Below are 22,175 nucleotides of genomic sequence, written 5' to 3'. Positions count from 1 at the left end.
AATTGTATGCTGTGTTAGGGCCTTTCTCTTTCTGAAGCCTCTTAAAATCATTAATTTTGACTTGATGGATGCATAAGTAATTCCTCTGTTGGCGTTTCACATTGATTTTCCGTGTTTTCATTAAGGTTAATGCTCCTGAGATGAAATCAGCTCTATTACCATTCTATTAGCTTGATTTTGGCCTAGTAGCATTTCCATCAGATTTTGATCACTGCGGAATCCATAACTATCACAAAGCTCCTGTAATAAAATTGGATTCAGGGAAAAAAAAGCCCATAAATCCTGTTGTCTCAAGGAACCACCTAAAAGCTGGTAAGAGATTGTGTCTGCTGGGAGTACTTGTAATTGATGAAGAAGGTTGCAGCCAAGCCCAGGAACACCTCTTCACAGCAGATGTCAGTCAGCTCTCGCAGTACCTGAAGCTATGGATGAAGCTGGGTGAGAAGATGAGTTACAGGTAACAAAAAAAGTAGAATCCAGAGTCTACAAGGGATAATTAGAACAACGGTAACAACCAGCAAAATGAAAGCGACTTCTCACTTTAATTATAAGGGCAAAAAAGGGATTGTTGCTCCTCTTATCAGTAGCTGAAAGTTCACTGACAGCACGACGTGCAAGAATCTTTTCTTTGGCCCAGGAAACATCTGCAGGTATTTTTCTTGTGTGTATTTTAAGAATATTCATCTGCTTCAAGTGAAACATAAATCTTATGCTATTGAGGCCTGTGTTTTAATTAATCAGCTCTATAATAGTTTCTGTTTGAGGTTTGAAGCAAAATACTGAGTGACTAAACTTTTTATTTCTAATTCCACTATTGATCTGCTCAGTGTGTTTTCTCCTCGTGACTTGGATCCTTGTCCATAGGACAATTTAGAGGAGCACTTATTTATGGACATAGGCTGACAGGAGAATTGTCACATCCAAATACAAGATATCTGCTGTAACTCTGCCCATCTAGTTGTGGCATCCTACATCCCTTTGATTAGATTAATGCTGAAAAATGAGTATCTTGACCTGACTGCGCAAAGTAGCAGTTTATAGTGACTGTGGCACCATCTAATGAAACTGGATACGTTAAGTCAATCACTCTGACTCACACTAATTCTTTAGGAAGCTTATGGTCCACACAGTCCTTCAGGGGGTTTTTAGGTGACCCTCTTCACAAAAGACATTTCCCTCACCTTTTCCATTCTGCTCATTTCTTTCTACATTAGGAACATGCAGTTGCCTAAAATCCAGAGACACAAAATCCTGCTCACTTAATTCCAAACAACTTTTTAACTGACAGGTCCCCCAGATAAGCACACCTCATGGTTAGGGTAAGGTTTTGGGATCAGGGCACCCTTTTTTGCTAAAACCACTACAAATGGACAAACAAAAACTCATTACAATTGCATTTTGTTATAGTTTTGCCCTTTACATAAATCTGCTCTAGCACACGTGCTTTAGTTATAAATGTAGTTTCTCTTCCATTTTATCTTCAAGAGGTCTGAGTATTTCTATACATTACACTGACTATATATGAAGGAGGTTTTGGGCTTCCTAACTCTGGTAACCCAACACCTTAGAGACCAGCGCGCTGTAATATGAAATCAGGAGACCTTCATGCTTATTATAATGTGAACTTCAAAGTGGAAGGATGAGCGAAGAAGCACTAAAGTGATACTAAAATGTTGAACTTCCACATTCAGGTTGTGTGATCATTCCACCCTGCTCACACTTCTGGCAATTGGGATGAAGCGGACTGGACACAAATGAACCTTTCTGGTGGTCCTCGGGGAGCCTGACAGACCGACCGCAGAACTAGATGGCACAGATTTAACTACTGGATTCTATTGAGTCCTGGCATCTTTGCTTCCAGAAAGTCAGTTTTGAACAGTGAAGGAAAAAAACAAGACTCTTTCCTTACATCAAGGTTGGCAGAACTGTCCAAAACTACTTGGAGGTTTCTTTGCAACTCGGCAGAGCCAAAGCAACCAACATTTTATTTTCTTCAGCAGGAAGACGACACTGTAAGGAGACACCATTTTGGCTGAAGGTTTTCATGCACCTCTTCATTCCCTTCCCTGTGGTTTCCAATAGTGCAAATGTTAACTCTTTGCAAAAGAGATAAAACTCCTCATTTCCATGGATCCCATCAATTTGCTTGATTTGTTTCCCACCGTTTATGCTGGTTTGTATTTTGATAAGTTCTGTGTTTTCCTCCCCTATGCAGTGGCAATTTAAGAACTGTGGTTTTTTTTTTTTTTTCTGTTGAAATAAAAACACCACAGAGGGCAAGAACAGTTCTTTCTACATGAGCTTTTCAGCCACAGGTATTTTCAATCCCCTTTCAGCCTCCAAAGTATTCACAGGCATAGATAAATTTGTATTTGTAATAGATTTATTTTGAGATGTGAAAATCCATTATATACTCCTCTTTAAATTAGGTTACATCCATCTCAGCGCTTTCTGGCACAATACTGTACAGGTTCAAATTATTATAATAAAGAATAATCACGACAACACCTTAAAAATGAACAAATTCTATAAAACCAAGTGACTTGGGTACACCAGGAGCTACATCTATCAGACCTAAATGATCTGTTTTAAACCTCATCCACATCTGGCTAAAGCAAGAAGTTACATAAGCCATCAAAACTTTAACATCAGATTAGCGTGGTCACAAGGGCAGCAATAAAACTGCCATCTGGAGAAAGAGCAGGTTCATTTAAATGCTCGATGAATACAGCACTACTCCATTTTGCTGAAAGCTTCTCAAATAGCTTTTTTAATCTATTAATTTTGTGATGTATCGTATATGGTGGACGAAGTATATACAGGCTCACAGTACTTTAATTATCACCATATATCCCATATATCCCTTCTGACTTCAGTGATTCAGCCCTGTTCTGCGGGCCAGCCATAACACATCGGGAGATGTTCCTTAAAGATCTCATAGCAGCAGACACACCAGGAGTTCTTTAATGCATCCATCTTGTTAACTTATAAAAATTATTTTTCTAAAGCAGATTAAAACAAGATTAGCGAATACAAGACAGGATAGGAGTTCTACCCTTTTGCCACTGAATTAATGAGAAAAAGCCTGAAAACCTCCTTCATTGGATTTGGGCGGGAAGAAACCGAATGTGTTCGGCAGGTGAAATTCCAGAAGATGAAGAATTGGAGGGCATCACTCAGTTAATGCAGTCCATAACGTGAATCTGCAGCGTGTCCAAATCGGGTAGAATTTCTTCACATTTGGGACATGAATACATTGAGATATTCTGCTGCTCTGGCCAGTCTTGACTACCAGTTCCTGCAAGCAGAGGAGATAAATTACCTGTTATATTACTTGATTTTTTCACTTTTTTTTTTTGTGGAGGAAAGAGGATTGGCTGTTTTCTCCTAACAGCCAGAGAATCCAGAATAGGGGAGCTGGGGAGCTCCGCTATTGTTATGTGTTAAACTGAACACAGCAGGGCCCAGCCCTGTGAGCTCGCAGTACCTCTTTGGACAAGGCGAGGTGAGTGTTCCCGATCCGGTGCCCTGGCTCCGTGGCGATTCTGCATCTCTGCCAAAGTGTTTCTGAGAATAATAATAATAATAATAATAATATAAAATCAGTCAAGGGCTCTGAAAATTGACCGAGCAAAAGGTTATCTTCCCTTTGTCTCCAGAAAATGTAAGAAGTTTCAGAATAAATCAAAGGATTCGCAAGTCAATCATGTCAACTGGTCACACATTTAGTTTGGAATTGCTGTTCAGGAACAGGGCCTAGAAACGCTGCTGCTGTGTGAGATTGTGGCAGGGTCCTGCTGAAATCAGGGTCACACAATTGACAACGGCAGGATTTGGGCAGGTACACGCTGAGGGACCTGGGGCACAGTCCTCTGGAAAACTCCAAGGACTTGTAGCTATTCAGAGCAAACTGCAGATGTGATCAAAGTAGAGAAGCAAGTTATAGCAGAAAAAGGGTTCAGTGCACAGTTAATGTGAAATGTAACTTCAAATTTTGGGCATTCATACCCATGGCTTCCAAAAGACAACCAGAAGACACATGGCTATTATTTCTTTTTTATCTTTTACAGCTAAGAGTACTAAAATGGTGCAATTTCAGGGTATCACAGTACTTGAAACTATGGAGAGTCACCCCTGCCACCTGGAGAAGCAGCAAATATCCCTGGCACACACGCAGCAAATTAAGCTGCAGATTCACAGCTAAAATTAAGGCCAGAACCCAAAGAAACTCAAATGAATCAGCATGGAGAATTTACCAAGTATGAATCATCTGAAGTGAAAACTTGCGAAGGCACCCAAGTAAGAACTAACACACCTTACAGAGATTCTATCACAAAATTAAAATGAGAAGTCAGTAATTTCTTTTTTTTTTTTTTTTCCTCTTTTAAAATTCAAATTAACCAAGAAATAAGTGTCTGCAAAGTTGTTTGCACTGTCCTGCTAGAAGGACAATGCTAGTCAGCTTCAGCACATGGGGTAACAAGACAGTTCAAAGGTAGATCAGCCAAAGTCTGTTCTCACCGGCCAATATCTTCAAGGTTTTGCTGCTCTTTTAGCAGGTATGCCAGCTGGACAGCCAACTGCTCCTTCTCCTCATGGATCTTCTCTCTTGCTGCCCTCTCAGCATGGAAGTCAGAACAATAAACCTCCATCTGATTGGAGAAATGAAATCATGCCGAGAATTTGTAATTTAGACTGATCCATAATCATATATTATGCCAAAATAGCAAGTCTGTGTCATAGCCTGCATGTACCCTGAACACTCCTACAGCACCTACACGCTGCAAAGCAAAGACCTGCACTACTTAAAAGGTGAAGAAAACACAGTAGTTTCTGGATTCTGTAAGAGATCCTTCAAGTGTCTTATCTGGGACAGTGCTACCGCGCTCTGCTGTGCAGAGGCAGAAATGAGGCATAAACAAGCAGTGAGGTGACTTGACCGATGACATGGACAAATCTGTGGCACAGACGGTGGAATAAGGCCAAGATGCCAGTTCTGTGCCTTTGTAGACACTGTTTATATATACTGGTTTGAGTAAAATCATTCCAAAACATATGCAGTGATTCTTAAGGCAGTGGTTTTAAATACATAAACATGTCTATTCCCAGCTTTTGTTGATTGTGCCAGACTCCAGCATAAACAGCTCCTCCTACAGAACCATAGGATATGGTGGTAAAGGCTCTGCAGGGATCTGCAAGGCTGAGTGAGGGAATTGTGCTTTGGAATTGAGGAAATGTATTCAGTATTCCAGAGTGAACTGTTAAACAGCTCCTTCTGGTTTCTGAACATTGGCTGGGGGAACAAGGCAACTTCTGAAGAGCCGGTACCTGAGCACGGAGCACAGCCATGGTCTCAAGGTCCTCCTCTTGTTTAACAATGAGCTGCTTCATTTCATCTATCTGAAGTTGCTTTGCAGCAAGGGCTTGTTCTGCCAACTCCACCTTGGCATTCAGTTGTTCCACCACAGCTTTATCCACTTTGTCCAGCTGCAAGGAAGAACTATGATTATGAGATGAACTCAGAATACAACACTGCTTGAAGTGAAAGTTTATTTTTGCTCCTCCCACCCTTGGAAAAGCTTCCAATTTTGGTCATCAAAGGGACTTGGACTAAGACAGCAGTGGTGACTGATATTTTAATTTAAAGGTTACTTTTGAACTACACTGTATTAAGTTAAAAAAGAACTTCCTAACGGACTGTGCAAAAGATGTTCTCCCATTTTCCAGAATAATACAGAAGAATCTGGCACTTCTATGCAGCCTCAGTTATGAGCAGGACTCTGACAGACATTCTATTTAAGATTACAAAAATGTTTAGAGGTCTGCCCTCCCATATTTACTAAGTATGCTGCATACCACTGATCTCTAAGGACTGGACTCCATACTGCACTGCAGATTAGATCTTATCTAGAAAACACCATGAAAGTACTGATGTGTGGATCAAGTTTTCTATAACTGACAGCACAGGACCTATGTTTATCAGAGCAATGCTGCTACGTTGCATTCTATATTATGTGGAAGGGATGACAGTTGTTTCCTGCCTAAATTTGTTCCTAGGTACATTCTTCGTTCCCTTCCCTTCCCTTCCCACTCCCCCCTAATTAATTATGATTTCCTCTTGTGATCAGTTTACCTCTTTGAGTTTCATTTCATTGATTGTTTTCATTGCCTCAGTGAGCTGAGGAAGGAGTTTGCCATATGCATCCTGCAAGCTACTATATCTTGCCCTGTTTATGACAAGAAAAGAGGTGAAAGTTTGAAACACTTGATTATTTGATATCTCAATAATCTGTCAGAATTTAGAAAAAAAACAAAAACAACCACCACCAGCTCCTTGCCCATGATTTTGTATTTCTTATAAGATAATGCTTCGTGTCTCAACATTTCCCTTCCCACGAGCTGTGTGCTGCACTACCCATGGACTGAGTCCAAACGAATGTCCTCACTGATCGTCTGCGTTTCAGACTGAAGAATCCATCACCCAATATTTTTATATCAAGCTCACAAATTCTGTTCAAAATGTAACACCTCTCTTAGGAAGATATCCAAGTCTTGATTCAGAGACTTCAAGTGATAAGATAATAAGCAGCTTCTCCAGCAGCTGAAGACAGGCCTTTCAGGCAGTTCAGCCTTTCTGTACAGCTTGGACTGACATTTTCACACTCCTCACATGGATTGTACATGACAGGGAGCAAGGAGACAGAGCAAACAGTGTCTCTTTACTTCAGCTTCACTGCATACTTACCTCTCCGAGTTGCAAATGTATTGTAGGGACCACAGCCCTCCCCATTTATGTCACCTTCCCATCATTGCCACCACCTGATTTCAGATTCGGTTCCCCTTTGGCCAAGTTCTCTTGGATTTCCCTTCCTCATTGACAACACGTCACCAAAATATAATATAAAATCAAATAATACTCACTTTTCTTCCTGTGTCTTGGTTTGTTCCAGCTTGACCTCTGCCTGCACGCTCTCCACCTGAAGCTCCAGCTTCTTGATGCTGTGTATTAGCTGCTGCTTCTCTTCCAACTCTGATGCAGCAGCCAAGCTTTTCTTTTCCATTACTTGGCACCTGACAGAACAAGTAAAAAAGTTCATCTCTCCTGTTCACCTTTTCCTGATGGATTTGTCACACTAGGCAAATTACAAAAAGAATATTTGTGCTGTTCACTTTAAAGGCTTGTTTTGATGAAGAACAAGGAAGGACAAAAATTAATCTACATGCGACTATCAGAAAACAAAGCTACTGAAATCAACACTTACGGTCTTACCATGATGAATCTCAACTGGAATTTGACAGAAAACTAAGCAACTAAAGTGAGGGTCTTGTAACCACTTTTTATTACCGACACAATTGGTCTTCAAAAGCACAGACAGTTCATGTGAAAAGGGTCATAACCAGGTCCCTTAGCTTCTTCCCTAATACTAGAACAGGGATTGATTACGTGAAGCAGAAAACAGGAAAGATTTGCCTTTACATCAGGAAGGGTTAAAAAACCAAATCTTAAAATTCAAGGCACTGGGGTTCTATTTGTAGAACTAGGTTGGCAGCTCAGATTTTCTCACAATTACTGCATTTCTGTACTTTCATCTTCACTTACAAAAAGGAGCAACCTTTTACAGAATTTCTATGTAACAGATACTCAAGCTGATATTTGTAGAGCTGGTGAATTTCCCAAAGTGGGATTTGTCACAGAAATATATACTGGGAGTCACGGTAGAACTTTTGTTCTTCTGAACCTTACTTTTCTTGAAGTTTCTTCTGAATCAATTCTGCTTCTTTTAACTTCTCATGGGCTTCCTGAAGCTCTTTAAACAGAGCACAAACTTGCAAATTCAGGGCTTCTACTTCACTGCCAACCTTTTAGAGACAAAATAAGGAAAATTACATTTGGACAATTCAAGATAGCAAAGTTGCAGGCTAAGAGATGTCAGCAGGAAGTGTCATTCTTCCTCTAGAGAAAACAGCATCGGTCAGTAAGCACCGCTACACTCTATGCTCAGGAATAAGGCTCCATCCATGAGGCTTCACAATTACCAATTATTGCTAAATACAGCAGAACCTCTTTTTGTCTTAACTCTCTCATAAAATGGTAACTCCATTACCATGCATTCATGAATCAACTTTGTAAACCAAGAAAACGGTTTCTAGTAAAACTGTAATCAGTTTTGTTGTGAATTTCTGGCCCTTTCATTTGGCCTTCGGACCACAGGAAGATCACTGAAGGATCCTAAAGACAGCTGAAAAAGAAGCAGGAAAGAAACAACGGCTGGGTTCTCCTCTAGCCCAAGACACAAAGGACACCTCAGTTTCAGTTCTTAAAATATATATCCACATTCCAGAAGGCATGAAATCTTTGACTCCTGCTGGTTTGTAGTCTCTGGAGGTGCATCCTGGAGCTTTCCCAAGAAAACATCTGAATCTCATCATCACACTAGTATCAGTTTAGCTCTCCTTAGTACTGTGATTTCCAGTGAAAATGTCTTATTAAATGCACAGAAAGTCTCCAGTCCAGCTTGGTAATGAGCTGGGTGGCTGTGGCTAAAAAGATATCAGGTGTAAACAGAGCATGCTGCTGTCCTTTTTCTGTGAAGAAGAGCTCCAGTTTCTGACAGGGACACTCCACCATTTCCCCAGGAAACTGAAGCAATCAAAGTTGTTCATCCATGATGACTTGCAAACACTTCAGCTGTCATCTCAGTGCAGAAGTGTGGAATGCAGCCAGTGTAACTGAGAGGCAGACAGGACAAAATTGTTGACTGACAGATGCTGAGGACACCCTCCACAAACTGACCAAACTAATATCCTTCACCAGTCATACCAAGCAAAAGGGACTGAACATAATGCTGTGAACACTCACAAAGCACTATGCTTTTTCTATCTCAGAAGCAAAAAGCGACCATTCGTCTACCATTATAGCTGAAAAACAAGCCACAAAATTACTTTATGCAGTAATCCAACTAATGCAATCACACTCACAGATGAAATAACTGATTTTTCTAAGGTGATGGCATTTCAATTTTGAAAAAACTAGACATCAGTAACAATTGCCTTAACAGAAAACGTGTCAACAAATTAAACCATATAACACTGGCAAGAGTCTGACTTCTAATAAAGTCGGACTGTGAATTCCTGGTCCCTGGTGGGAGCCATCAAAATTCAAGATATTTTTACTTACCTGGAACACAATCAATCCATGCTTCTGGAAAGCAAGTCTGGCAGCCTCACTGCTAGAAAAGGCTATCCTGACTCAAAAAATCTCATCACACAGTATGGATTGTCTCTCCCCAACACTCATTTCTTAGCCTGTTCAGGAAAGGAGTAAGAGCTAAATCACAGCCTCTTAGATCTCTGCTTCTGTCAAGCTCACACGCAGCCTCCCAGGGAAGACAGAGCAGAACTGCAGTGGAGCTTTAAGATGACTTGTCTCAGGAGACCTGGCTGGAGTTGGTGTCCAGATGCTGTTTGGCAGTAGCTGTGCTCAAGCCTCTTCTCCTCCAACTGCTCCTCACTCTCCAGAGCCAAAGCAAGTTTGAAAAACTTTTTCATCTCTCCCAGGATGTCTTCAAATGCAGAGCCCTCAAATGGTCCACACTGCACCCCTACATTATTTCATTAAACATCTATATTTTACAAGAGAGGGACATAACAAGAGCTCCGCTGACAAAAGCCCTCTGAAGAAACCAAACAGCACATAAATGGAAAAAACCACCATCACAAGCACGGAACCATGCTGACCTCAATACCAGTACGTAGATGAGGAGTATCTGGCTCAAGCTGTAACTCAGGGAAAGTTGAGATAAAAGTATTGGAAAGAATGAACTGAGACATCATCTACTTTCCTTAGAAAGGACATCTCTTGGCCTGCCCACAAACTGGTCTTGTTTAAGCCAGCGCTGCCCTAAAATACTTGTCCTGGCCTTCAGAAGGGCACGTGTGTCCAGCAGATCCCATAGCTTATTTGCAGACCCTACACAGCAACTCAGATAACCCACAGTGCCCCATATACAGGCTTTCTTATCTGCCTGCATTATGCAATTGCACTGACCCTGAATGGATCTCTGCTGCTCTGGGAGCTTAAGTGCTTTCCTCAAACTGAGGCACCTACAGCAGGAGGCACAAAAATTTAGGTGTCTGACTCAGGAGCGGAATCCCAACCTCAACACCCATTCAAAATCTTCATTGAAAACAACAGGACTGAGTTTGCCTGGAACTGTGTCTCAGCGCAAGATAGTTATGTCCCACCACTGTAATACATCTCACCAAAAACATGATGAAAAAAACAAACCAGGTGCCACCTGAGCTCCACATTTGAAGTCTGCTTGACAGTACATTGTCATTGGGTTCTGATCCAAAAGCTGACTGAGCCAGCAGTGAGAAAATTCACCCAGTCCAGAAGAATTTCTGGAGCTAGAAATGACTGCATCTATCTCAGTTTAGCAGGCATGGCCAGAGCCATGAGGCATACCTGCAGTTATGCCATGCTTCCTTAATTCTTAGCCCCTTTTTGGTGGCTGGTATAATTTGGAACCACCTCTAAGATATGGATTGGAGAGTTGAAAATTCACTTCCATACCCTGTGCAGGATAATTGCCCCTTGCTCCCTGAGTGCAGGTGTCCATGAGGCTGTTGGCCTCAACAAGTAAGCTGTACGTTGTTAAATCTCAGCTCAGAAGGACAGATACTTACAGCCTCTGAACTCTCCTCCTCCTTCTGTTCAGTTTGTGTCCCACTCTCCAGGCACTTGCTCACTTCTTTCTCCAGCTTTGACAGTCTGGAAAAGAGAAGGATCCAACAATAATGGATTTGGCATATATTTAAATTGTGACTATTCAAGGATTTAATGCAAATGATGCACTCTCTTTCTAACATCAGAGCCACAAACGAGAGGCAAAATTGAAAGCACAGAGATGCCGGAAAGCCTACACAATCATGGGAGTTCCTGAAGAATACAGCATGTATGTGTAATTAAAAGAGATGTGTAAGTCTGCAGGTGCGGTGAAGGACAGTGATATTCAGTCCACAGTGATCGATTTTTGTTATGGTCCAAAACTGCTAACTCTTTGGAAATAGGTCAGTCTGTTCCCTGAATCCAGTAATTAATATTGCCTCTGTTTTCCTTTGATATTTTCAGAGGCTGAGATTTCTAAGAATCATTTGCTATTTCTCATTACCTCTTCTAGGAAGATCACGTAGAAGCAATTACTGTGAGACCAACCTTTCAGAGCAGATAATGTCCAGAAAGTCTCACTCTGACTCTGTGAAGTGGGGATTTGCAACAGCTATTGCTGAGGCAATTTTCCATGCCTGAACAGTCATTCCAATCTGTAGCAAAATAACTGAGCTAAGATGGAAGGTCTCACTGGAAAAACTTTCTCTTAAACAAATTTGGAATTAAATTTATTTTAGACATTTCTAAGGAGCTTTTCTAGCTCATACATTGCTAAATGTAGCCTGCCAATATGACAAAGAGGATTGTAATCCCTGTTTTATACCTAGTGATTTGCTTAAGGCCCCACACGCAGATGATTCATATAAAAACAAATAACTATGGAAGAGCGAGTGGAGAGAACATACTCAACTACTCATCATATCATTCTGACATAACCTGGGGAAAGCTCGAACCCAAGAGGAAATGGGTAATTTGTCTTGATCTGTGGTTCTACAGAAAATAATAACAAAACATGGAAACTCTTTTGCCCATGGAAGAGAACCTGTGGTTTATCCCTATTAAGGACTACAACAAAAATAAGTTATTACTACGGAGTGCTTGTGCAATTCCCCATCCAGGTCACACTGATATTTCAGCTTGTCTCTGATCAGTCATGGACTTGGTAACTGCAGCAGCCCTGAAAGAAAACAGCTCCAAATGCTACAATGCCCCTACTTCATACCTTTCTTTGTGATCCTGCAGCTCCTCCTCAAGTTTTTCCCTCTTCTGAGTTTCATTTCTAAGGCTGCAGAGCAGCTGGCTCACAGTTAGCTCCTCGGACTCCAAATTCTTTGGTTCATCTGCAGGTTTGTTCCTGCTTCAAACCAAACCAGAAGTAAATAACAACAGCTACAATTTTAGAACTTATTCCTAGTTCTGGGACCCAGCCTGAGAGGCCACAATTTCATATGGTGCTGAAAAACAATGTTCTGAGCAAAGGGCTCATTTCCAAGAACCATGACCTGCCCACAAGCTGCTGGCCACAGTCCCTGCGTGTGCAAATGCAGCCCCTGCTTAGTGTGGTGCTCAGATAGTCCCCTTCAAGCTGGGGGAACAATTTAGTGCTTAAATAAGGAAAACAAAAGCAGTCAAGACAATATAAAACCCAGTGAGTTTATTCTGACCTACTTTGCAACCCCTTCTGCAAAGTGCTGGTGTCTGTTCCCAAAATAACATTTTTTTCTAATGAAACATGCAACATTTCTTATCTCTGTCTCATTCCTTTCCATGAAAAGGAGGCACATTCCACTAAAAATGGTCATCAGAAATTTCCCTTTCAGAAAAAAATCTCTTCAATATTTCACCTCCCTCATACTCTGTAGCTCTTTTCAAAAATCACATTATGCTACTGTAGGGGTGAATAAAAAGAATAAACACAAAACTATCTGAAAAATAAGGTAAGATAATTTCCTGGTGATAAAATATCATATTCCATTCCCTCCATTTTTATGTCCATCTAGACAGAAAGTCAAAATCCCCACACTATATGGTAAGATGGGTGCGTTACACCCACTGAACATTTCAGAAGCTCTGTTGTAAAACAGCATGTGTTTAAAACTTTGCTTTTGTAGTTCAGAACAGAAAGTAAAGCATGGTCTTCTATGCATTCCTGAGAGTGCATAGTCTTTGGTGAGCAAAATTCAATACCCTAAAGACAGTGTTCAGCCAAGTTATTTTAAGTAAATAACTTTTATCAGGGGATTTTTAGTGCACCGTTCTACTCTTACAGAAATAACCTGTCCAGAGTGGATCACATTACTCTGAATCTGTTAACAGCACCAGTCTAAAGTTTCAATGCTGGACAAAGACACGTGGTGACACAGAAAATATTTTAAGAGGTACATATACCCCTTGTTCTTGTAGATATGGCCCAGATATTAATAAAAAGGTAAGCAAGTCCCACAGAGAATGTCTTCTTTTAATCAGAATGTTCTCATGAGCCACCACTAATGACAAGTTGAATACTTGCAGCATGGTCTGTGGTCAGCAACTCTGTGTTTCATCTACAACCACTTTTTTCCCCCCTTCAACTTCTTAACTGCATGCTGAGGAACAAGTTTTCTATGGCACTACATTAAAACACTGTGACGTAGTGAGTGACAGGGGTTTAAGGGGAAACCTGTACAAGAAGCACAACTTTCTGGCCCTTAGCACTTTCTATGTCCTTTTCTTCCAAAAGAAAAAGCCACAAAGAGAGTTCAGCCACAACCATCTAGCTGCTAAATTGGGCAGTATCCAAAATGGAAAGTTTAGTAGTATCAGCTGTCTATGTCCACAAGGAGTAAAGGTTCAGCTAGGGGCAAGAAAGTCCCTTGTGCCCTGGAGATGACGTAAAGATCAAATTTTGAGAAGTAACCTAAACAGAATGCTGGTATCTTAAGCCTGGAAAAATAAGGATTATGACATTGCACTGTCTGTGTACTCCACTGTGATACACTTTATACCAGCCCCGCACAAACAGAACAGACAGGGCCAGATCTGAAAGGTTACAAGACCTCAGATTTTTACCAGCATCATTATAATTGGGTAGAGGACAGATACTCTATTAGATGGTGTCTGATGACTGCAATGAAGGGAGTCCGGCAGCCTCTATCTTTTCATTTTCTGTTTGGCCTCCCTTAAAAGCCTGAAAAGTTGGGAAGTCAGCATGTGCATAAATGCTTGGTAAAGTGGCTACTCTTGTCAGCTAATGAAAACTGGAAAGAAAAATGTCAGAGAGCTGAGAGTCTTTCTGACATAGTAGAATGGAAGAGCTACTGCAACACAGAAAACCAGGATTTTCTAGTGCATTCCTCATAGAAAAAAAGTTCACTCACGTTGAAAACAAAACACATGCCAAAAGCCTGAATCACACACATCACACAATCACGTACATGTAGACAGCAATGTTACTCGTCATTTCACCACTATTCTCTTGATTTTCCTTTGGAGTTCTGTTTATACCTCCTTCCTAGGAAAGAAAAAACACTATTAGTTTGGTATTTGAACTAAGCAGGACACAGTTTTATTTACTTGAGTTAAGGAAGGAAAAAAAATAGGGAAAACTACTATCATGGCAGAATAAATAAAGAAAACACAAAATGCTACAGATCAGTTTCACGTTTGGAAATTCTTAACTTAAAATACTTCACATGCCTTTCCCTGCGTCATTCCCGGACTGATCAGAGAAAAGGAACAACAATGACATTTGGCCTTCCTCTTTTACCAGCAACTTCCATGGCCTCTCTCCCCTATAAAGATGACTGGGCACCACACAGCACCAGCCAACATCACTGCAGGTGACTTTAAATATAAACCTAAAAACCACTCTTCTGCCACCCAAGAGAATCACTGTTTTTTTTTTTTCCCAAAGCAAAACTCACTCCTTGATCTTTGTAGCCCAAAAGAGAATCTTTGTTGGTTTCCTGCAGTCTGAAGTTTTCTTGAACATCTCCAAGTAAGTTTTAATTACATTATCTTAATTCGTTGTTGTACGTTTACTTTCTGGAGAGGGATATGCTGTTATAGGGGTAGCGGAGACTTCTATTCTCATATTTCACATTCTGCGTGTGAAGATTTTTCAGATAGAAAAAGAGCAGAAAAAATTAGATTTTTGTGCCTCTAGGGAACACCCTACAGCTTTGCACTTAGTTTTGTTTGCCTGTGTCTCTACATAGCTGTCAGTAGAAAGTGAGCCCCATTCTCAAAATGCCCCCTTTTTATGCATAGGTGTTGCCCCTTAACTAAACCTGGTACTGATGTTCCCAGGAATTCCAACTAAGACTCCACTCTTAACATTTTGAATTAGTCTGAAGTCACCTGCTGGACCATGTTGTTTTTTCCAGAGGATATTTTTAAAAATGTGATTGAGGAGACCTATGGAATTAATTTACTTTGGGCATAGAAGGATAAAAATAAAAGTCTTTTACAACTAAATCTTGTAACACACAAGTGCTCCATGTCAGGTAATCTAAGAGACTGTGCAACTCCTCTCCCAAATCCACTGTGCCTGTATCTTCTGTTACCGCTGTTGCTGGCAGTTTGCTGTTCCCTCTCAAAGAGGCATAAAGAAGGTTCACTGACATAGGTTTCATTTTCATAGATTCACCCTTTCTACTAAAGGAACACAGGGTGCTAAATAACTCACTGTAGAATGTCATCAAGTAAACATGGTCACTCCAATTACACTCACACCTGACTTCCTCATTATTTAGCCTCGTACAAGGAGAAAATTTGGTCTGCAAAAAAAAAGCTGGAACCAAAGTTTCTTGCTGCAGATCACTGTGTTCTTTTTATTCCCCTTACTTACGTTCATCCCAATTTCCACAAAGGAATCCTCTGCTGAGATGTTCAGCTTGACCTGCAGTTCTGAAATGATGGCTAGTAGATCTGCCTTCTCAGCCTGGAGCCGCTGCACCTGGGATTTCAGCTGCCTCGCTTCCTTCTCGGGAGCCATGCAGCCCTCCTGGGATAAACAAATCCTGCATTAGCCAACTAAAAGGAGAAAAGAGCCAAGGAGCAAAGCGCCTGAACATAACAACGATGTCGGGCATCCCGTTCTTCTTTGCTTAGGCTTGCTTGGAAAAACCCAGTGTACGGATCCCTAAACTGTGCTGTGGTCCACTAGAGAGCAAGAAGTCTAAACTGTGAAACCAAGTTAATCAAACTATGAGTATCGTGCTTCCAGAAAACATGGGCCTGGCTCTCTGAATGCGCAGATAATTAAGATGTAAATCTTTGCCTGAATCTATGTCTCTCACTACAACATCAGGTCTCAGCCAACCTACAGAATTATTGTCCAGAATTGTTGTCTTTTTTCACCCTTATTCCCTTTCCAAAATCTACCTAAGATTCTAGGGAGAAAAGACCAGTGGGCAGAGGGTTTTTCTGCATATCCCACTTTCAGCCTTCCCCCACCAAACAGCTTCTCTGTACCCCACTTCCATGTACATCTCCCTGTAACCCTTCCCTTCCACAAAGCCTCTGTCCTTCAAAGATTCTCCCCAAACTTCATCTCTCCTTCATCTTCTGCCTCTTCCCTTTCCCCAGGATCCTCAAAACCCTCTTTTAAGTCTCCACATAACTAGGAAGGCTCGTTTTTTTCTCTCTCCTTTAGATGCCTCTCCCCATAATGAAACTTTCCCTGTGAATTTATTTCTTCCTCATTTTGTAATCTGAGCCTTCCACCTTCTGGTAATGCCTTTATTACACCACATACCATCAATGTACATTCTGGACAATTCCTGGAGTCTGAATTACATTCTAATCTATCATTCATACCAAATCTCCAAACCCTTGCTATGCTGACCATGTCTCTCATCCTGCAGTACCACCCTACACACCTGACTTGCTGTAGTCTCTGATTTTGTGGTTAGGCTGTAAGAGGATGCAATTAGAGTCAGCTCCAGTGAGGAAGAGACAGCTTTAGTGTGCTAAGAGAGTCAGAGTTTTGAGAGAAACTCTCCTATGAGTGCTGGTTTATCACTAAGGGAGGCAACGCAATATATCTCTGATTTACTTTGAGTGAATCAGAGATGTCACTTGACGGCAGCAATGGATTACACTCTATCTCAGTTAATAGTAAACTACCGAGATTAGAGAAATTAGATTAATTTTAAATTAGTCTTTCTGTTAGAGGAAATTTTTTCTATGTTCTTTCTAAACCAAGGAAAAAAAGAAAAAAAAGTAGAACTAAAGCACTCAAGAGAGAAAGTAATTTTGGCTTAAATGACAGTCAACCCAAAAATCATGAGTAGAAATGACAATGTTGCTATCTAAATTACAGTTACCACTGCAAAGAATCACAGATGCACCAGTGCTTACTCTATGAAGCTCTTGGAATGAGATTTATTTTTACTTATCCGGATGTTGGATTACTCAAGCAGATTGGATCACTCTGTTAGTAACATGTATTCAAAATACAAGAAGTTTCAAAACAGGTTAGAGGCAAAATAAATCCTCTACTTCCCTTTAAAAACTATTGCAGATTTATGACATTCTGAATTTCCTTGACAATCCTGAAACACAACTTTTAGCCTGCAAAGTAAAGATTGTGTAAGTAACACTTACATAATCATACTATATAAACATGACTTTCTTCCCCCTTCTAACTTATTAACTCATTGGCCAATTTTGATTTATATACTCCAAATTTTCTTATGGAGTTCCATAAAATGGGCAGTCTGGAGAGAAAAGGAGAGTCTACTAGTGTCTCTGCTGAGAAAAAAGGCTAATACACTCATCACACAACAGAGAGCTCACATGGTTCCTGGAAGTACCAGATACCAGGACACATCAGTTCAGCTCTGCATGAAAGTTCTAATTAAACTCATCTTCGCATGACCATGTGAGACACAAACCAGGTTTCGTTTTAATCGGCTTTGTTCATAGATGTCTTCAGTAGTACCTGCAAAGTGTTGCCTGGCTACTGAGCAATTGCCTGCAACTGGAGAAATGATGTGTTACGGAGCCAAAAGTAAGACAGAGGGAGGAAGCTCCGTCAGACTCAGACGGGGCAGCAGAAGTACAGATCTAATCTGACCTCAGTAAAGAGTTTTCATGAGAGGAGAATGATAGAATAAAAATAGATGGCAGGTATTTTTTTTTTTGCTTACATATCAATTTCTCAGTGGAAACACAAATACAAAAGCTATTAAATAATCATGAGAGATAATTTAACAAGCAAAGGGTAGGTTTATCAAGAGATACCCGACACTAAACAAAATAAAGAATGGAAAGTTAGCATGAAATCTTAATTTCTTATGTCAATAATGTTAATTATTATTAAGTAAATGTTACTTAAAATGTCAATTATCTTGGATGTGGCAAAATTTTCTATTACTACACTCTGAGAAGACTAATTTTATAAAATAAGTCAGGCCAAGACTGCTTGTTAGAGAATGAAAGTGCTAACAAATCTCCAAACCTCGCAGTGTGCTGAAGGGACATGAATACTCCAGACTTTCAATTTAAAATCATGTCAATCCAACCAATTCGTTATTTACCATTTCAGATCCTTCTTCTTTTTCCTTTAACCTCTGAAGTTGTTGCTGTAGCTGTTCATTTTCAATGCACTTGGCTAACAAGCACTGCTTAGCTTCCTTAAACTTTGATTCATAAAATTCTCTTTCTTCTTTCTGCTTCTCTCGCCAGACAGCAAGTTCCTCATATCGATCCTTCATAGCTTGGTTATGGACCTTCATGGCTTCTAAATAACAGCCAGAGACAAGATATTGATTAAAATTAATACCCTGTCAACAAAACAGCGGATTTCCTCTACACTGAGCTCAGCATTCTTCAACGCGTTAGCAATAATTAGGTACAAAATGTGACCCTCCTCATCAAGTATCTTAAATACCAAAGCAAAACTAAACTTATTATAGCTTGTTAGCACTATAATAAATAGCATTAAATCTGCTACTGAAATCACATGCCCACAGTGTCTCACTTTTTGACTTATTCCTAAACCAAAAAGTACAAGCAAGAAGTCTTGTTCACAAGAGGTACTTGGTACCTTGCTGCATGTGTTATTTACGTTATCAGTCCAAATTAAACTACCGAACTGGAAGTCTGAAACTACTGAGACTTGGTAGGGACAACAGACATGCTGGACTGGTAAATTACTGCATGAAAACTGATCTATCAAATCAAAAGTCTCAAATACACCCAACAATGCTCTACTTGAACATTTGGTTAAGATTTGACTGAAAGCGTTGAAAGAAATGTATCTGACAACTTTAGCAAAGTCGGTTTCCCCTGACTGGGAAACCAGATGTATGTAACCAAGTCAGTATGTAACAACGTCAGCCTTACTATTGCAAAATGCTTACAAAATTTTTAGGAAGAGTCAATGACTTGCTTTTAAAAGCAGCAATCTCAAAGCCAGTTGCTTGGAAATCTTTTATAAATTGTAACTTCCATTATGTCCTGATGTCATATTATAAACCACCAACGAGTCCTTCAGGTTATGTAAATAAAGGCAGCTCTGCAGAACAATTCTGCAAGGTATGAGATACAGCAGCTATAAATATGGTCACAAAACATTATCTTATGTGACATAAGAGCTTTTGGCAAAATACCAGAGACACTTCTAGAAACAACTTTCTGGCCAGATATCCATGAGACTCCAAGGCAGAGAACTTGGACAAGGTCCAAAGATGATTCAAGTGGAATTTAAACACTAGTGTAAAATCACAGCACACAAGATGTGTGACTTCATGCTCTGCTGCCATATAAACAGTGAGGTAACCTTGTCTTTTACAGAGAAAAATTCCCAAATCCCTTGAGTTTTGCTCTATCCATTTAAAAAACAACAACAACAAACCATATCCGACACCTAAAGTCCTGGGATCCAGAAGCAAATCTCTTTCACCTGAAAGGCTCAACTCTATGCATTTTCAGGGAAAACTATCGGTCTCTCCCAGACAGACCCTGCCAAGGCAGCCACTTCCTTTTGAAGTACAGAACATGTTGCCACATCTAAAGGTTCATAATTGTTACTACACACACTGTAGGACAACCTGCTCCAATTCCCCTCTGCAGCCCCTTTCAGACAGCACCCCAACCCAAACTGTTCTGGGCACTGCGGTACCCACACCTCCTGATACAGCTATGGCAAAACTTTGTCTGTAGTGGAGCTGCCCACCAGTCCCAAAATATAAAGCAAAAAAGCTCTTAGAGGTTGATGAGCAAAAAGCGTATCATACTACAAGATTTTTCACCTTATCTCTGCTAAAATATGCAGCGCTATACTACTCGTATGTGTAATTCTGGAGCAAATAAGTCACCTATAAATTGGGCTGTTCTCCCACTAATCTTCCATATTGATTCAGTTCGATGTGCCTTGTCAAACTGGCCTTGCCACCTGCAGAGTAACTTATACAGCAAATGGTACCCTGGTACAAAATGTTATCCAGCAATGGCAAATGAGGACTGAATACTCATAGGACAAAAAAATTTCCACAGAAGCAGCTTGGGGCTTTTGCATTTCAAGATCAGTTCACACACACGTTCACCTTTTAGCTCATTGTTCTCAGTGATCAGTTCTTTCATCTGTTGTACCATCTCTTCTGGGGTGTAGGTACTGAGGGTGGGGGCAGCCATGCTGTCTGTTCCGTTTTCCATTCTGCTCCTGGGACGCTCTCCATTTTCAGCAGGACGGCTCTTCAACTTGCAGGACATCTCTGAGGTGTCTACTACACGGTTTGCAAAGGGAAAAGTCTCAATTTCTTTCCCAGTGTTTATAAAGAAAGCATAATCATACCCTCGTTTTATTCAGACAAGCAAGCCGCGCGTCTTATCATAACACACAAGCAGCTTCCAACCGCTCTGACCCTGCTACATCAGGGTGTTCTAAGTCTCCATATCCCATTAACCCCTGGCAGGACTGCATGAAACAGAGACGTCTCTCGGGCTAACCAACCCTTCCTGGGGAGCCCCTTTCTCTGGGGATGAAACAACCACCGCCCCTGTCTCACCCACTCTCCCGTTTTTCCCTCACCAGCCCTGGGCGCCCGCGGCCTGACAGCATTTGGGGCGCTCGGCAGCTTGGACACCGCCCGGCCCGGACAGGCCCCGCTCGGCCCCCTGACGCTGCGTTTCACGCCGAGATCCCATTTCCGCCCACTTTTAACTTTCATTTTCGCTTTCTTGTCCCTTTTCTTTCCTTCTCCACCACAGAACCGGCACCCTGGCGCGGTACGGGCTGAGGCACCCGCCTCTGCCCAGTCACGGCCGCCCCGTCCCCCGCCATCACCACCCCTTCCCGGGGGCGGCCTCCGGGCGCCGCAAACCGGCGTTTCCCGCTCGCCCTTCCCCGGCGCAGGCCCAGCCCGGAGCCGCCGAGCCAGCGGGCGAACCCGCCCCCGGCCCCGGCAGCGAAAGCGGCCCCCGCCCGCCGCTCCCCCGCGCCAGGCTCCCTTCGGGGGCAGCCACCGCCGCTCCCCGCCCAGCGCCTCCCCGCTCACCCCCCTCACGGAGCGCCCATGGCAGCGGCGGCGGCCCCGCTCAGCTGACTGCCCGGCCCCGCCGCCCCGCCTCCTCCTCCTCCTCCTCCTCCTCCTCCGCGGGGACTTCCCGAGCTCCGGCCTTCCCGCCCACCGCCAGCCCGGGCTGCGGGACTCCCGGTGCTGGTTCTCCCTCTGCTGCCCTCGCCCTCTCCCGGGCACACAGCGCCCGCCTTCCCTCACACTCCCGCCGCTTCCCGGCCGGCCAGCCGAGCGGGAACTGAAGTAAAATCCCCCAAGAGGAAGCAAGGTCGTGTGGGGAGCACAGGGCCTGTCAGGGGTAAACGATGGATCTGCACTGGATCCGTTTAGCTTTCAAAAAGCAAAATGTTTCATTCCAATTTGAGAAGAAGGAGAGACTGGAGCATATGGTGGAGCAGAGAGCAGCACCAAGAGGGGTGGTTATGTGGACCTGTAGGAGAGAGGCCAGAGGAGCCACGGCAATGATCCGAGGCTGGAACAGCTCTGCTGGGAGGACAGGCTGAGAGAGTTGGGGTGCTCAGCTGGAGAACAGAAGGCTCCATGGAGACCTTATTGTGGCCTTTCTGTACTTAAAATAGGCCAATAGGAAAAATGGGGACAGACTTTTTAGTGGGGCCTGTTACGGCAGGACAAGGGATGATGGTTTTTAACTAGAGGAGGGCAGATTCAGCCTAGACAAAAGGAAGAAATTTTTTACACTGAGGGTGGTGAAACACTGGCCCAGGTTGCCCAGATTGATGGTGGAAGAACCATCCCTGGAGACATCCCAGGCCAGGCTGGACGGGGCTCTGAGCAACCTGATCTGGGTGAAGATGTCCCTGCTCATGGCAGGGGTGGCACTGGGTGAGCTTTGAAGGTCCCTTCCAACCCAAACTCTTGTGTGATTAGAAAAGGCTTCTTTTTTGCACAAGGCCTAAAAGATGAGATCAGACAGTGAGTGTGAGGCAAACGAAAGGGAGCACCTTTTGCACAGGGCGTAATGATGTTTTAGTGATTAG

The 22,175-nt window shown here is 42.1% G+C and overlaps 1 protein-coding gene across 3 annotated transcripts; it reads right to left on the bottom strand.

The window, feature by feature from the left end:
• Positions 1-2,361: 2,361 nt before the first annotated feature.
• On the bottom strand, positions 2,362-21,298 carry OPTN (optineurin). Of its 3 annotated transcripts, none has more exons than XM_082043039.1 (14): positions 21,157-21,298; positions 20,206-20,385; positions 18,196-18,398; positions 15,501-15,656; positions 14,086-14,162; positions 11,895-12,029; positions 10,690-10,774; positions 7,745-7,860; positions 6,922-7,071; positions 6,134-6,227; positions 5,329-5,487; positions 4,522-4,652; positions 3,488-3,567; positions 2,362-3,298 (listed from the first exon to the last, which is right to left on the bottom strand). In XM_082043039.1, exons 2-14 carry the CDS (start codon positions 20,369-20,371, stop codon positions 3,177-3,179), a joined length of 1,674 nt encoding a protein of 557 aa, XP_081899165.1. In that variant the 5' UTR covers positions 20,372-20,385; positions 21,157-21,298; the 3' UTR covers positions 2,362-3,176. The 3 variants fall into 3 exon arrangements, with proteins under 3 accessions (XP_081899165.1, XP_081899164.1, XP_081899163.1); XM_082043038.1 differs by lacking the exon at positions 21,157-21,298 and adding an exon at positions 20,691-20,990 and having other exon boundaries at positions 11,895-12,026; XM_082043037.1 differs by lacking the exon at positions 21,157-21,298 and adding an exon at positions 20,691-20,989.
• Between the last annotated feature and the right edge of the window lie 877 nt (positions 21,299-22,175).

This window comes from Streptopelia decaocto (genome assembly GCF_964273445.1).
Source record: "Streptopelia decaocto genome assembly, chromosome: 1".
Classification (NCBI taxonomy): Eukaryota; Metazoa; Chordata; class Aves; order Columbiformes; family Columbidae; genus Streptopelia; species Streptopelia decaocto.
This window is presented reverse-complemented; position numbering and strand designations above follow the sequence as displayed.